At 38.8% G+C, this 17,933-nt stretch overlaps 1 protein-coding gene across 2 annotated transcripts in view; it reads left to right on the top strand.

Moving 5' to 3' along the window:
- BRINP3 (BMP/retinoic acid inducible neural specific 3) overlaps nucleotides 1-17,933 on the top strand; it is a 266,574-nt gene that overhangs the window by 140,169 nt on the left and 108,472 nt on the right. Inside the window, exon 2 of one of the 2 annotated variants that reach the window (XM_070939292.1) lies at nucleotides 16,777-16,967. The exons of the other annotated variant lie outside the window; for it this stretch is intronic. Coding sequence (XP_070795393.1) covers nucleotides 16,777-16,967 — 191 coding nt within the window. The remainder of the gene's footprint in view (nucleotides 1-16,776; nucleotides 16,968-17,933) is intronic. 2 annotated transcript variants of the gene reach the window in all.

Genomic DNA, 17,933 nt, shown 5'->3' with positions numbered 1-17,933 from the left:
GAAAAAGGCTGATTGGCAGGTAGATCGGCCTCCCAGAATACTGCCAATCAGCTGTTCCCAGAGGTGAATTTTAGTATCAGGTTCCTTGGCTGTGAGCTCTGTGCCTTGCTTTTTTTGCTTTTTTTTCTGCCTCTGAAACTTCTGAAACTCTGTTTCAGAGAAAACTTTTTTTCCTGCCTCTGAAAGCCTCTGAAACAGAGCTTCAGAAAAAAAGCCTCTGAAGCTCTGTTTGGGGGCTTTGTTTCTGATGCTTTTTTCAGCCTCTGAAACCTCCGTTTGAGAAGCTGGGCAGGGCTACATTTGGAGTATAAGACACAACCAGATTTTCACCTCTCTTTTTTGGGGGGAAAAGGTGTGTCTTATACTCCAAAAAATACGGTAGTTACAATTTCAAACCATAGTCTAATCAATGCCACATAAAAAGAACAGAATTAGCTAGTATATTATCCATGGCGGTGAGTATAAAAGGTGATTCACTGAAGCTCTAAGAATGTTGGCTGGTATAGACAGTCCTACAAGAAATCTAGCCAAGCTATATAAAGCCTTATACTCATTAAACTGAACCAAGAAAACAACTACTAATCAGGATAGCTGTTTCAGCATATTCATGATGTAATATTCTTTGGATATATTATAATTACTCCCTATGTGTTCTAGACCAGTTGTGGTTTCTACATCATTTCCCAGGTTGACCTACAAACTCTGATTTAACCATCAGATTACCATACATGCATTACTGTTGCCAAATATTCTTCTGCCCCATACCTTTATTAACTGATAAAAACCACTCCTTGCCACTGATGTAATATCAGCATTAATGTTAAGTATAAGAGGATTTGAGAACACTGTGAATCTGTGAATCCTATACTTAAGAAGAAATATGAATTACCCAATTCAAGCATACATTTCAACTCCCAGAATTAGCAACTATTATATTTTGTTCAGAGTCTGTTTCTGTTCATTCTGATAGCCCAGAAACAAATTGTGGGTAAAAAAACATCCAATTCTGAACTTGAAAACAAAATAAAGTACAGTTGCACATCATCACCATATGGATGGCAATTAGCTTTGAACTCTCGCATGAGCCTTCACAGAAAAGCCATAAGATATTAAATAATAAGAGAGAGAAGGTAAATCCTTATATGACTTTCCAGGACAATTTCCAAAGGTCCAAGTAGAATTCTCATAAAGACAATTTCTTATAGTGCCCAAGGTGATGGAAGCGAAACGATTACAAAATAGCACATTGCATATCTAGCTCCTTCAAGTGCTTCAGCATTAGTAACCAGTTATATTAAAAATATTTTTGACAGATCCAGGAGTGAAGATCACACTGATCCATTGTTAAGCCATCAGGGAGATCAAGACTCTCTGAGCCAAAGAAATATAGATAATCAGTTTCTTTTTTAGAACCTTGGAGTTTCAGGAGTATTAATTATTAAAATAACAGTGAATATGGGACACATATTGTTAAATAATAATACAATAATACGGTAATTGTTAAATCAGCTAGGTCCAGTGGGTGACCCTTGATTAATCAAGCGTCTCATTGCCAACTTGTCTAAAGTGGCACAAAATCTGCATATTAGTATATTTTTTGCAGTATAAGATGTACCGGAGTATAAAACGCAGCTTAGTTTTTGGGGAGGAAAATAAGAAAAAAAAAATCTGCCTGCCAGGTATTCATCTGGCTAGCGTCCTTAGTCTGGTCAGCTTTAGCACATTAGTTTGCTGGTTTTGAGTGCACATGTGCTTTTTATCCCCTGCTTGGGGATAAAAAACAGCTTCTAAATCACAGCTGAGAGGGAGCAGCAATGCGAAAAGCAGGCAAAGCATGGAGATTGCTTCACTCCTAGCACCCCGTTAGGGCTGAAAAAAAGCTTCTAAAGCACAGCTGAGAGTTGGAGGGAGCAGGCAAAGCTCGGAAGATTGTTTCACTCGCTAGTGCCTCATTAGGGCTGAAAAAAGCTTCGAAAAAGCTACATGCGGATATAAGACGCACCCAAATTTTCAGCCTCTTTTTTTTGTGGGGGGGGAAGTATGTCTTATTCTCCGAAAAATACAGTAAATAGAGATGCTAATTAAGAAGGACAGAGTCATTGGAAGACCTTGTATGCTAAATTAGGAAGGAATCTAAGAAGCAGGGAATAAGATGAATCTACCTGTCAAGAAACAAACAATACATCTGCACCATTCAGATGTCATTACATGTAGCACTGCATAGAGGTCACCCTTCACAATACCTCCTTTTGCATTCCAATGATTCCATTCATTTTTGGTGATCATCCACTGTTTACAAAGAAAATTCCTATCTGCATCTTTACTTAGGAAGAGGAAAGTGGAAAGCCACCTCTCTTCTTAACCTTCTAGTCCCTTTGTAACTATTAGACTGATAGGATGTGTGCTAGTAAATCATATTACTACTAACTGACAAAAATAATCAAAATCTAACATGTAGCCATACCAGTTGCAATGTATGGCTGTGAAAGTTGGACCGTAAGAAAGGCTGAGCACCAAAGAATTGAGGCCTTTGAACTATGGTGCTGGAGAAGACTCCTGCGAGTCCCTTGGACTGCAAGGCGATCAAACCGGTCAGTCCTAGAGGAGATCAACCATGACTGCTCTTTAGAAGGCCAGGTCCTGAAGATGAAACTGAAATACTTTGGCCACTTAATGAGAAGGAAGGACTCACTGGAGAAAAGCCTAATGCTGGGAAAGATTGAGGGCAAAAGAAGAAGGGGACGACAGAGAATGAGGTGGCTGAAAGGAGTCACTGAAGCAGTAGGCGTGAGCTTAAATAGACTCCAGAGGATGGTAGAAGACAGGAAGGCCTGGAGGAACATTGTCCATGGGGTCACGATGGGTCAGACGCAACTTGCAACTAACAACAACAAGCCATACCTATCTTAATATTCACAAAATCACCTGGTACTACTTCAGCAGAAGTTGCTCTGTACTCATTCATTCAAAGGCTTTTTGAAACAACCAGGGGTTTGATCTTATCTCTGGGATATGCTGTTCTAGAATGAGACAAGTGATTTCAGAAAATATATCAGTTATTTATTATGTAGATTAAAATTAAGGAGCTAATGGACAATTGAATGTGAGAAAGGGAAAAGAAAAATATTAAAGACACCTGTAGGCTTTAATGTTCTGCTAATCTTTTAGAATAGATATGCAAATTCACAATAGAACAATGATGAAAAGAACCAATTCAGAACAATCCATAATGTTCTTTTAAAAATCCTTATTCATCACTAGAATCACTCTTAAGGATTGTTGAAGGTTATTTCCTTTTGATTTTTCAATTGTTCTCCAGATTGAATTGGATTTCATGTCTGTTAATCCAGTTGAAAAATGAAAGCTGCCTCCCTCTCCTTCCAAAAGCTCAGCTGAGAGGGAAACCTGAGCTCAGAGTTTCTCTCAGAGCTCAGCTTTGCATAGTATTTAGACCATGGGTGTCAAATATGATCGCTTCATGTGACGTCACATAATGTATCACAATGTTTATTGCCTTTGTGGAATGCATAGCCTGCATGTGATGCTTCCAATCTGCTGGCCGCCAGTTTCACACCCTTGATTTAGACCAACAGGTTCAGATTTGATTAACGCTTCTGTAACAACCTCTTGGGATATTTTCTCCTTCTTTTCTCTTCTCCACAGAATGATCAGAGAGGAAGTTCAATTTTTTTTTTAATTACTGTTCAAGGCTTTCTAAAGACAAGCATACCACAGGAAACCAGTTCCATCATTAGCTATGCCTCATCACACAAGCTCTTTGTGCTTATCCTTTATGGTTGGGAAAATATCCATTTTGAAAAAAACAACCAACTCTAAGATGTAGATACCCAAAGAGTTCCACATATTTCCTTTCCCAATAAATATTCTATTCTCAATTGCACAGCCTTAATTGAGTCTTCTGTGTCTCTGCTGCTCCATCACTATTATTTTAAATTTAAAGCAACCTCTTTCACTCCAGCCTGGCCAGGATGCCTTATTGATTACATTGAAATACAGATGATTGATGATGATGACCACTGATGATTATGATAGCATACATAGGTACACCTTTGGAGGAAAGGGGGTACAAATTCTTCCTTCTGTATATTTGGTATAGCCTAGTGAGAACCTTCTAATCTTTATTGGCATGTAACAAAGTGATTTTTCAGACAATATCTGCCCTAAATCTCTCAGAATTGCTGTTGATTAATATTGATACTTGTTAGCATTAATATCACTTTACAGACATAATGAGGCTATTCCTAATGAGGCTTAGCACTGCTAATTGCCTAAGTGTCTTAATCTTCCCACAATAGAATCATCTGTCTATTTCTGGACAGAAACTACATTGCTTTATGTTTGAATTATCTACAGGAATAAAAAGGAGACAACCCAATGAAGTTATGCAGTGTTATTTATTGCTATTGATATGCCACACACACATACACATACAGTATAGTGTATGCTTGACACAATCTTTGTTTTTCTATCAGGAGCATCTGAAGGATAGTGAAATCTTTTACATTTATTAGTCAGTCCAGTAGTTAGAGCACACCCAAGAAAAGTTGACTGGAAACTCCAAGGTTTGCAAAAATATGGCAATAACAGTAACAACATTTTAAGAATGAGAGGGCCTAAAACAATTCAGAGAGGAGAACTCATGCTGGGTGGGCCAGTAATATAGACAAGTGAAAGTAATAGAGACCCTGAGAAAAACAAATATAGTGGAAGATCTAAAATTCTGAAAAAAAAAAATTCCATGAATTTTTTTTTTCCCCAAATCCTACTTGAGGATCATGAGTTCTTTTATGTAACCTGCCATTTCAATCATGTGCAATGTTAGCATGCCTTCTCCTAATCCCTTCTCCTGCCCCTTCCTCCAGCCCCAAAACCTCCAAAGCTAAGAGGCAGAAATTCTTGCTATTAATAACTATAAGTAAAATGAGCTGGTTGGAATAAAGTGGTATGGAAAAGTTAATTATAAATAAACAAATAATAAAATTTAATCAGTTTGAAAAAGTTCCATGAAATCCTCATGGTTTGTGGGGACTCAAAGAGTACAATAACAGTCTTGGATTGTGTAGAATGAGTGGAAATTTTATTTATTACAGTTCCTTATATGTTTCATCCAGTGGTGAAATCCAATTTTTTCTACTACCGGGTCTGTGGGCAAGGCTTGGTGGGCGTGGCTTGGTGGGTGTGGCAGGGGAAGGATACTGCAAAATCTCCATTCCCACCTCTCTCCAGGGGAAGGATACTGCAAAATCTCCATTTCCACCCCACTCTGGGGCCAGCTAGAAGTGGTATTCAGTGGTATCCAAACTGCTCAAAATTTCTGCTACCATTTCTCCAGAACCTATCAGAACCTGCTGGATTTCACCCCTGGTTTCATCTCAGCATTTGTAGAGCAGCAGAGGCAGAAGACCTCGCTCACATCCAATTTGATTGTTGCCTGTATAAGAGGGTGAGAGACAGGTACCTTGGATTATATACTAAATGAATGACCCATTGCCCTGTGTTAAAACCCTTATGTATGGCCAGAATTTGAAAGCAACATATAATACAGCACAGTACTTCAGCAAAATGGTTCGGTTGAGATCAGCATATGTGGGACTGATTGGGGTAGATTAGTGGGGTGATACGGAAATATTATTTTATTTTATTTATCCATTTATTAAATTATTGTATTTTATTCCAATTTCATTTTAAATTGTATTTTGTTCCAATTTCATTTTAAATTGTATTTTATTCCAACTTAAATTATTTTTATAGGATTTTAGTAATAATTTGTGTTTGGAAGTCTGCACTTTGATATGGCCTGTGGGCTAATCAACAAACTAAACTTTTAACAGTTGCTTCTATGCTGTATCAAAGAAGTAAACCTAAGTAGTTAATGAAGAACTATGCCTCTTTAAACAACAGGCTGTTGACAAGATGTTTTTGAATATTAAAAGCAAGGACGATTAGTTCTGAGGATAGCTGTTCCATTCTGGCCCAGTCTTGGCTGGAAATGAAATATAACTAGGCAAATGTATCATGATCCAGATAAAGCATCCCAATTAATGAACTGTCTATGCCAGCTATAACAGACATAACAATTTTCAATAATTAAGTGAACTCTTGTACAATTTTCCTTTTCCTTCCTTGTCCTCCACAACAAGATCTTTGTCTAGTGTACAGTGTGATCTCAGTAACAGCAGGAAAATATTTCAAACAGATTTAAAATAAACTATATAAGGATATTTAATAGCACAGCTGTAGCATTATGTCACTGTCAAAAGAGTTTTCACTCCATCACACCTTCAGATCCATATACTTAAATAACTGTGCATCATTTATAATGTTTTGAAAAATGGTTGGCAGGAAAAGTACATATTTTTTTTTTCATTTAAAACCTGAATTTTTCTTTCTTTAAGGTGATCTGAAATCTTGTCCCATATTATACATTTTTATTTCAGACTTACATCTATTAATTTCAGTTATAGCAATCCATTTTATCATTTAACCCTGATCAATATTTGCATTTCCAGATTGATCCTGATTCTTTGTTTATTGATAAGAGTAGGCGTCATTAAAAGTATAAAAGCAAGCAGAAGTACCCAACCTAAATTTCCATAGCAAATATTTAGTCTCTAAACCTAGAAACCTCCAAGGTTGCCATCACATATAGACTTGTTCTAGTCTCACTCATCAAGAGCCTTGGTGGCGCAGTAGACTAAAGTGCTGTTAAGTAACATCAGCTGCCTGCAATTACTGCAAGTTCAAATCTCACTAGGCTCAAGGTTGACTCAGCCTTCCATTCTTTCGAGGTAGGTAAAATGAGGACCCGGTTTGTGGGGGCAATAAGCTGACTTGGTATAAAAAAAGAACACCGCTTGGGGGGGGGGGCGAAAGCCCTACTAAGAAGGTATATACAAAAGTATGAAAGCTATTGCTTAACGCATTGTAAGCCGCCCTGAGTCTCCGGAGAAGGGCGGCATATAAATCGAACCAATAAAAACAATAAATAAATAAATTTTTATTTTTATTTTGAAATTGCATGGCACTCAAATGATAAATATTTATCTTGGTCTCCAAGAATGTGCACCCTGCTATTTAGCTTATCCCATTGTATGAATTAATTCTAGTGTGGCTACATTCAAGGGCCAAAGCTATATACATGGAAAAGGAATTGACGGGTTCAGATCTTGCCCACTGGTACCTAACAACATGAAGATTCCTGGGTTGGGTTATGGCAAGAAAATCTCATCAGAATGTTAGATATTTTTTTCTCTGTTCTTCTCATGTACTGATAATTGATACACTGTGTGGGTAGTATGGGACTACCCATATGTATGGTATGTATGTATGGTAGTATGGGACGTGGTGGCTCAGTGGGTAAGACACTGAGTTTGTCGATCAGAAGGTTGGCAGTTCAGCGGTTCAAATCCCTAGTGCTGGGTGAGTTCCTGTTACTTGTCCCAGCTTCTGCCAACCTAGCAGTTCGAAAGCACATAAAAAATGCAAGTAGAAAAATAGGGACCATCTTTAGTGGGAAGGTAAAAGCGTTCCATGCGCCTTTGGCATTTAGTCATGCCAGCCACATGACCATGGACAGCGCTGGCTCTTTGGCTTTGAAACGGAGATGAGCACCACCCCCTAGAGTTGGGAATGACTAGTACATATGTGCAAGAGGAACCTTTACCTTTTTACGGGTAGTATGACAGTTCGCTTAGTTACCCTTCAAAATTACAATGGCAGTGAAAAAGTGACGTATGACCGTTTTTTACACTTATGATCGTTGCAGCATTCCCATGGTCACATGATTTACATTGGGATGCTTGACAACTGACTCACATTTATGTCGGTTGCAGTATCCTGGGTCATTGATCACCTTTTTCAACCTTCTGACAATTAAACCAAATTCACTTAACAATTGTGCTACTAATTTAACAAGTGCAATGATTCACTTAACAAATGTGGCAAGAAAAGTCGTAAAATGGGGCAAAACTCATTTAACAAATTTCTCACTTAGCATCATTAATATTGGGCTTAACTGTGGTCATAAGCTGAGGACTACCTGTATATGATATACTCTACCAGTGACTGATTGCCCTCTTCTATAATAAATTGTTTAGTTCCCATTATGACTATTGGGAAGAAATCCTGTAACTTAAATATGCTTAGTGTAAAGTTGTTGTTGTTTGCTCTATAAATCCTGAATCTCCTTACATTTAGCTTCGATAGTAGTAGTGTTTATGTCTATGTGCCTGTGTAGATTTACCATGACATGTTTAAAATCTGAGTCTGTCTTCAAAATTGGTCTGTGATCAGTAACGCATGTGGTTGGGGAAAGAAGAATGATGTTAAAATAATATTTTAACTGGTCCTCTAAGTAAATGGATTTTTTTTCCCTTTCAATTTCCCAAATATACCAGACAGGAAGCACAAGATGAACTAATTCTACTTTATTGTAAGGCTACATTAACAGAATCTTGCACATCTGAAAGTGCAAATCTCTCACCATTTCTTTTTATTGTAGCTGCAAGCTCACCCCCATTAATCTGATTCTTCACTGGGCAGCATCTCTTCCCCTTGTCTCCCAAGGTCATTCTCACATGCCATTGCAACTTTTAAAATATTTAAATATTGCATCATTAACAGTTTGCATTAGCAACCTAATGTATGAACTGGTCTCTTGATATTTTCAGTAAGCTTAGTTTTCATGATCTTTGGTGTTCCTGAATGTGAGCCAGATTTCACAACTGTTGTGATCTATGAGCTAACATGATACAATCATTAATGGATAGATTCTGCAAATAGGAAAAAGATCTTAAGAGTGGCGCCACCTTTATGAATGCCAGTTAATATGACCTTATAGTGAGATAATGTGCTAAATGTCGTGACAAAATAAAAAGTTCAGTTTGTCTTGAAATCTTCATGGTTGTTTTTTCTTTTGCTTCCATTTTTTCCTGCAAATGGCAAAATATATTATAATCAAATAGTCACAATCAAAGCAGCCCCAATGTTTATTGACATTCTGGGAGACCATTTAGAACAGGGGTAAAATCCAGCAGGTTCTGACAGGTTCTGGAGAACCGGTAGTGGAAATTTTGAGTAGTTCAGAGAACCAGTAGCAGAAATTTTGAGTATTTTGGAGAACTGTCAAATGCCACCTCTGGCTGGCCCCAGAGTGAGGTGGGAATGGAGATTTTGCAATATCCTTCCCCCAGGAGTGGAGAGGGAATGGAGATTTTGCAGTATCCTTCCCCTGCCATGCCCATCAAGCCACACCCACAGAACCGGTAGTAAAAAAAAAATGAATTTCACCACTGATTTAGGATTAGATTAAACATATTGGCTGTGTTTGAATAACATAGCTAAACTAATTAATAGTAAAGAGAAAACATTTGCTCCTGTGAGCCTTTCCAGAAAATCAGGAAGAACATGGAGCAGTCAACTATAGCAAAAGCAACTAGGAGGACTTCAATTTCTGCTTTTGGATAGACTTGCTCCCACTCCCTATCTCACCATAGAACGGTAGTGAAAGATCAATGAGAGGAAGTCTCTAGAGAAATCCTGTTCTTCTGGGATAGCATTAGCACTAACTAGTATTTGTTTCTGTGTTAACAGCCAGAAGGGAATATTAACTCTCTGTTGTCTCTTTGTTCTGTGTTTCAATGACTAGAGAGATTAGTTTAACCACAAACCATCAGGATTGTTTTGGATTAAAACTGATATCCAACCTGGGCGCTAACTTGTTTATAATGTTCATGTAACATGCTGGCCCTCTTAACCAGGTTGAGTGGATGGTGTGACCAAAAATATGTGTAAACTCCTAATGACTCATTTTGTTCTGAGATGTTTAAATTCAGCCATGCATACTAAAAATGTATGCAGCTTGTCTTTCCCATAAATATTACAGTATTGGTGCTAAGATAGAAAATCATGGTTTGAATTTAGAATACATTTTTTCATTATGGAAAAGAATTGCACTCCCCCTTTAGTCTCTTGACTGTTCTTTTTTAAAATGAAACAAGACCCATATATTTCCATACACATTCCTCATTATCACCCTTTGTTCCCACTTACAGCACATAGGCTAAATGATGAATAATTGAGACTAGCCCTTTTTGCTTTTTTCAAAGCAAAAGGCTATAAAGATGTATTTGTTTCCAGAAAATTGTAAAATTTTGGGATGAATCCAGGTTTATTTCACATTTAACTAATTTCTTAATATATTCTATTATTTTGGTCTTTGATTGGGAGCTGAATTTTAAGATCTATCAGAATATATATGAATGTTGGCACCTAATAAAATATAATAATAATAATAATAATAATAATAATAATAATAATAATAATAATAATAATAATAATAATAATAATAATAATAATAATAATTTTATTTCTATACTAGCCTTCTCCCGAAGGACTCAGGGTGGTGTACAGCATATTAAAAGCACAAAGACAAACAACAATTAAAATAATTTAAAACTATTAAATGATTTCGGCTCAATATTAAAACCCAAAAAAATTTAAAACATCCAATTTAAAATCATTACATTGATAGCCCGGCGTGGCGGAACAGCAGAGTCTTAAGGGCACAGCAAAATACCCTGAGGTTGGAGATCTTATGCATTTCTGGGGGCAGTTCACTCCACAGGGCTGGGGCTCCCACAGAGAAGGCCCTCCCCCTGGGTGTCGCCAGCTGACATAACTTGGCCGATGGCACCCTGAGGAGACCCTCTCTGTGGGAGCGAACTGGCCGGTGGGAGGCTACTGGTGGCAGAAGTTGGTCTCGAAGGTACCCGGGTCCTATGTCATGGAGCGCTTTAAAGGTGGTAACCAACACCTTGAATCGCACCCGGAAGACCACTGGGAGCCAGTTCAGCTCGCGCAGGAAGGGTGTCACATGGGCACAACGAGTTGCGCCCATAACCACCCACGCGGCCGCATTCTGGACCAGTTGGAACCTCCGGGTGCTCTTCAAGTGGAGCCCCATGTAGAGAGCATTACAGTAGTCCAGCCGGGAGGTGACGAGGGCATGAGTGACCATGCGCAAGGCGTCCCGGTCCAGAAAGGGCTGCAACTGGCAAATCAGATGAACCTGATAAAAAGCCCCCCTGGCCACGGCCTCATATGCTCTTCAAAAGACAGCCATGTGTCCAGGAGGACACCCAGATTGTGAGCCCTCTCTGTGGGGGGCAGCGATTCACCCCCAATAGTCAGCGATGGCACCAGCTGACTATATCGGGACGCCGGAAGCCACAGCCACTCGGTCTTGGAAGGGTTGAGTCTGAGCCTATTTCTCCCCATCCAGACTTACACGGCCTCCAGGCACCGGGACATCACTTCAAGGGCATCGTTGGGATGGTCTGGGGTGGAGATGTACAGCTGAGTATCATCAGCGTACTGATGGACTCTCACCCCAAAACCACGGATGATCTCACCCAGCGGCTTCACATAAATGTTGAACAAAAGGGCAAGAGGGCCGACCCCTTTGGCACTCCCCATGCAAGGTGCCTCGAGGTCAACCTCTGCCCCCCTGCCAACACAAACTGTGAGCGGTCGGAGAGGAAGGAGGAGAACCACTGCAAAACGGTGCCCCCTATTCCTAACCTCCTCAACCGCTGCAGCATTATACCATGGTCGATGGTATCAAAAGCTGCTGAGAGATCTAATAGGACCAGGACAGAGGAGCAACCCCTGTCCTGAGCCCTCCAGAGATCATCCACCAATGCGACCAATGCCGTTTCTGTCGCCCCCCTACTCCCCAGTTAAATTTCCTTCCACAACCCCTCTGCTGCAGCCAATCGACCCATCATCCCGCTCAGTGGCTATCTGGACCCCCCCTCCCAGGTCCACTTTTACAACCCCCTCCCTTCCTCCCGGGTCCCCTTAAAATTTTCATTAAAAATTTAGATAAAAACCCCTCAACCCCCTCTTTGCTACATGCCATCTCTCGGGATTCCAATACCCATCATCAAGATAGGCCCTCGATAACATGGAGGGCCAGGCCTGCGAGAGAGGGGAGTCTCGCAGCGCGAAGAGCTCAGCCGGTGAATACATCCTAAAGTCTGTCTGGGGAAGATGAATGAGTCCAAAGATTCAATGGTGATTGTTAGAAAAAAGGTCCAGGAGAGAAAGTTCACCATTCCAGCACGGGTCAACTGGGCTCCACTGTCCTCTCACGACAGTGGAGAGGGGTCTCAGGCCACTGCCCCGGGAAAGCAGTGACCAAGCCACCCTCTCACGGCGGCTGGTAACAGCAGATCTTATTCGGTGACAGCTGCAACAGAAATGACTCCGTTCTGAAGAAGATGAAATAATTCTTTTGGTTTTACTTCTTCCTGATTCTGATGATTTTTACTCTCAATTTGTTTTAATTTCACTAATAAATAATTGTTCTAATTTTGGTATATCCTTATATAAAATGGACTGAACAAATGCATTTGTCATCTATCTGTATTAAACACCTCCAGTATGTTAAGTATTTAGAGTATTGGGAAGATCATGCAGTAAATATTCTATTAAATATATGCAGCGTATCAGAAATTTTTTAAGAATTAAATTTTGAAATTTGATGCCTGAATGAAACACCATTCATTTTCTCCCATATCTGATTTCATTTTTAATTTGTGTTTTTTTATCCTGTTTAGAAGAGATGGATTAACTTAATTTAGCAGTTTTGAGAAGTTGTAAATAAATTAAATCAACAAAATTCTTACTCTTTCTTATAGCAATATCAATAGCACTTAGACTGATGTACTGCTTCATAGTGCTTTATAACCTTCTGTAAGCAGTTTATAGAGTCAGCATATTACCTGCAGATTTTGGACACATTCTTTAAGTTAGGGAATATTTTTAAAAGAAAAAAAGCATGAGTGAATAAACTGTTTACAATAAACATTAAGAGAATTATACTGAGTAACACAAAGCTGATGAGTGAAACTGTAATTGTGAATCCAGGACACATTATTTCTTGATAGTGTTAAGGGTACCCTAAAGTCAGGCAGTGGTGATGGTGGTGGAGAAAGTGCAGAAAGAGAAAATGTGAGTTGAAAGTCTTAGAAGAAAAATTAAGCTGCTAATAGAAAGTGAATTTAAAACTGGGGAAAGGATCTCCTAAAAATAATGAAAAATGATGGTGCAGAAATGTCTAGACTTACGTTAAGGGCAAGTATGTTTAGGGTAATGAGGTAAAGAAGCTATGACTGAGGAGAATATATATATATATATATATATATATATATATATATATATATATATATATATATATATATATATATATAAATATATATATATATATAAAGAATAAGAAAGATAATGACAGTTGCAAAGAAGGCAGTCAAAAAGATCAGGCAAGAGTTAAGATTTAAAGAAAAATGGTCAGCAATAGTGATTAATTTTTTTACAAAAGCTTTTGGAAGTAGGTGAAGTAAATTAAACAAGGAGGTTCCAGTGGAGTCAGTGAAATTAAACAATAGAAACGATGAAATGATTCTGAATGAAACCATAGGGAAACATGGAAAGGAATAGTCTAGAGATTTAAATGGGAATATTACTGATAGGTCAAAGAATGGAATTAAAATGAATGTTATCAGTGTTACAATTCAAGAAGAAATGATGAAAAGCAAGCATTAACTGCTGTGAGTATGTTGGAAAAAAATGAGACTGCTGGTATAGGTAGACTAACTATGGAGGAATATTAAATTCTGACTATAGTTTGCTTATGAAGTGGCTATACAATTTATTTAACATGTTTCATAACTGGAATAATGGTATTATTGTTCCCTTGTACAAAAGGAGGCAAGAAAGGGCCTGAAAAATGAGTTGTGGGTGTGTGAAGTTATTGTGTTAAAAATGCCTGGGCAGATGTTTGGCCAAATTCTGATTAAAGGGAAGAAGTGGTGAAAATGAGCAAAATTTGGAAAATGCAGTCTGGCTTTAAGCTGGGTAGGTGGTACATTGTCCAATTTTTACTGATCAGCAAGTCATCCAGCAATGCCTTAATGTCAGAAGGAATTGTAAGTTTCCTGTATTGTAAGTTTTTTTTTTCTTTTAATTTAGAAAAAGTATGGAATAAAGTGAATAGGCTTGAAGTATGGAATGTTCTACATCAGGAGTGTCAACCTCCAATTCATTGAGGGCTGTATCAGGGTTGTGTTTGACCTTTGGGGCCAGGGTAGACATGGCTGTGGGCGTGCCCATAGTGGGTGTGGCCAACTTGACATCACTTGTGCCAAGGGTGTCTGTGATGGCCCAAGGATTCTGCCAGCAAAAACTGGTTCCCGAGTGGTCCAATTTTGGCCACGACAGCCCCTGTCACCCTCTGCCAGTGAAAACAGAGCTCGAGGGGCCTCATGAGCCCCTCTCGAGCTCCGTTTTTGGCCGCAATGGCCTCCTGCCTCCCTCTGCCAGTGAAAACAGAGCCACTCTGCCCCAAGCTCTATTTTTGCTGGCAGAGGGCAGCAGGAGGTCATCACAGCCAAAAACAGAGCCGGGAAGGGGCACGTGCAACAGTGGTGGGTTGTTCCTGGTACCCCCAATTCAGGCGAACTGGTAGTGGTGGTGGCGAGAGGCTCCGTCCACCTATCCAGACATCATCAAAAACACTCTGCGCATGCACTCTGTGCATGCGCAGATAGGAATTGGTAGCCCTGGAATTTGAAACCCACTATTGATGTGGGTTTCACCCGAGTTCCATTTTATCTTGCAGAGGCACTGCAGGCCAGTCCTTTACTGTTTCCAGAGCAGCCCCTCAGGTTGGATCTAAGCATCTCATGGGCCAAATCCAGCCCACAGGCCTTGAGTTTGACACCTCTGTTTTACATAAATAAGACAGCCAATTTGGTATAGTGGTTAAGGCAACAGGCTAGAACATTTGGCGACCATGACTTCTAGTCCTGCCTTAGGCACCAACTCACCTTTCGGCTTTGGGATGATTACTTTCTCTCATCCCAAGGCCGAAGGCAATGGCACATCACTTCTGAAAATCATGCCAAGTAAATTGCAGGGCTTTATCCAGGTGATTGTCAGAAGTCAAACTGACTGGAAGGAACACATACTGCTAAAATATGGAGGTGAAGGTTGGTTGCTGAATGCAGTAAGAATGCAGTAGGAAGGAAAGGAAACATATGTGAGAAGAAATTGCCTAGCAAATAGTTTAACATTAAATGCAGAATAAAAGAAGGAACTGTGTTGTCCCTTTTATTGTCCAAACTAACATTAGAGAGGGCATTAAAAAGCTATTGATTGGGAATGTGACTATTTGTTAATTAAAAATGAATAACTTTCAGAAGCTAGTAGATAAATTATATGATGCAATGAAAAGAATTGATTTGTAAATTAATGTATCAAAGACCAAAGCAGTTTGTTTGATAAGGAAAATGAAAAATAAAAAAAAATGGGGGGAGGCCAAGTGGAGTTTGGACTTCTTGATAAAATTTTCTCCTAAAATGGGTAAACAGATGAAGAAATTTTAAGTCATGCAAATGCTAACAGAAAGTTTATGTATTATATACAATCTGTTGCAAAGAATGAATGTGCATCAAATGAAATGAAAATTACTATTTATGTTTGTGCTTGCTTTGTATATGGAAATAAAAGTCAGGGGACTATAGAATTAAATTGAATGAGTTGTTTAAGAAATGTGTGGTAAAAGGGCTAAAATCAAGAATGTATTTGGACTGAACAGATGTGGATTAAATACAAAAATGAATGGACAGTACAAAAACTATGTTGGAGTGGCTTGGTCACAGAAACAGAATAAAGTAGAATTATATATGATATGAGCAGGAATCATTATCTTTTCTTTGTGAGATTTCCATAGTTGCCCAGGCAGCAATGTTCTTCTATATTTCCTCCTCTCTTACTATGTGGTTATAGTGCATACTCCTAATCACAGATAGAGGTATCTGTTTCTAATCATGATGATGGCAGAATGTTAAAATGTGCAATATAAGATTGTGCTATAAACTCTGCCCTTTTGTATTTGCATTACAACATCACGTACAAGTAACGCGAGGGACAGAATTTGTATCACAAAATTATAGAACATATTTTGTCCCTTGCCCTCAATTGCTCCTCTCTATAGTCAGCAATCACATGTTATATTGGAACAAGGCCACACTACTCTGTAGCTAATTAGATATAGTTACCCTTCAGTGTTATGGAAGGAAAGTTAAAGCAATTGCAATTCAATGGATTTCACAAGTTGCTCTGCAAAGAAGCGAACATTAGGGAATTTAATGAGTGACAAAGTTTCAGTCCACTTTTGATCACATGGCAGAAATTTGACATGAAAGGAAAAATTGACATGAAAAGCTTTGTTTTGCAAGCATAACACAAATAAAAGGCATTTCTAATCAATCATTTGAACAGAATGCAAGTAATTTAGTCTAGGAAACTAAATCAGCTTGTTAATGACAGTTGCACTATATGACATGAAAGAAACCAACTGCATTATTTTCTTTTAAAAAAAGCCTGTGTTTTTCTCTCATAAGAATTATGTCTCCATCCAATTTATTTGTTGATTGTAATGCAGGAGTAGATAGTTTAGTATCTCCCTCCCACTGAGTAATATGAATTCTAATTCTTACTATGTCTTGTGATTGAGCAATCCAAAATGACATCAATTTCTTTTTACTGAAATCCAAACTAACTTGAAGAGTTTGGATTTCTCATCCCTGATTTAGTGCTTGAGGGAGTATCACAGGTGAACCTCCTCAGTATACCATATGAAGGAGAAAAACTGAACTGTGCATTTTAAAAATGATTTTTCTTTCCTTCTAGGGAATTTGGCCGTTGGAAGGTAAACAACTTAGCTGTTGAGAGAAAGAATTTTCTTGGCTCCCCATTGCCTCTTGCCCCTGAATTTTTCCGAAATGTAAGGCTACTAGGACGGAGGCCAACTCTTCAACAGATCACAGAAAACCTTATCAAGAAGTATGGGACCCACTTCCTGCTGTCAGCTACTCTGGGAGGTAAGATCATTTTTATTAAACTAGGTATACCTTCAGCTCAGGTACTGAAATTTTACTAGAACCATACAGTTGGCCCTCATTATCTTCAGCCTCATTATCCGGTGTTTTGCCAATCTGCAGTTAGTAAATATAACCCAGGCCTCTTTATCTGCAGTCAAGTGTTTTGTATAGCCATGGTTTCAGGTATGTGTTTCTAATGGATTATTTTCTGTGATTCTGGAATATAATTTCCCAATTTCCATAGAGTTATTCTCTCATCAAAGAAGTTATCTGCAATTTTAGGCTGAAAATCTCTGCAAATAAAGAGAGTGGGATGGTGAATTCATTTAAAAAAAAACATCAAAACTCTGACGGGATTATATGTCTTTTTCGTTTTAAATAAAAGTCATGATGATGATAGATGATGAAGATTGATGACAATGATGCTTTAGTGGGAAAGAAAAATTGTTTGTAGGATTAGAAATTGCAAACCAGAACAAATACAAGAGATACATTAAGTATGTTCACAAAACTTCAGCTAAATTTATTTATTTATTATTTATTATTGCGATTTATATGCCGTCTTTCTCCCGAGGGACTCAAGGCGGCTTACAAAATGACAATTTCCAATACAAATCACAATAAAATAAAACTAAAATCAACAGCCCAATTAAAACAGTTTAAAATTATAACTGTACAGCCAAACGGATCAGCTCGCGACGGAAGGAAAGGAGATCTGAGGCTGTCCTGAGCTCGGTGGGCAATCCATTCCAGAGGGTCGGGGCTCCCACAGAGAACGCTCTCCTCCTGGGGGCCGTCAGCCGACATTGCCTGGCCGACGGAAATGAGGAGGCCCACTCTGTGAGGGCGCACAGGACGATGGGAGAGTGGCAGGAGATGGTCCTGCATGTAAATGCACACTTTCATGGGAGTAAAACAGTATAGACTTTGAATCTCTTTTTTTTTAACTTAGCAGCATTCTACAAT

The sequence above is a fragment of the Pituophis catenifer genome, unplaced genomic scaffold (assembly GCF_029215685.1).
Source record: "Pituophis catenifer annectens isolate HBS135680 unplaced genomic scaffold, rPitCat1.0.hap2 SCAF_3, whole genome shotgun sequence".
NCBI classification, from domain to species: domain Eukaryota; kingdom Metazoa; phylum Chordata; class Lepidosauria; order Squamata; family Colubridae; genus Pituophis; species Pituophis catenifer.
The sequence above is the reverse complement of the archived record's forward strand: the minus strand, read 5'-3'. Positions and strand labels throughout refer to the sequence as shown.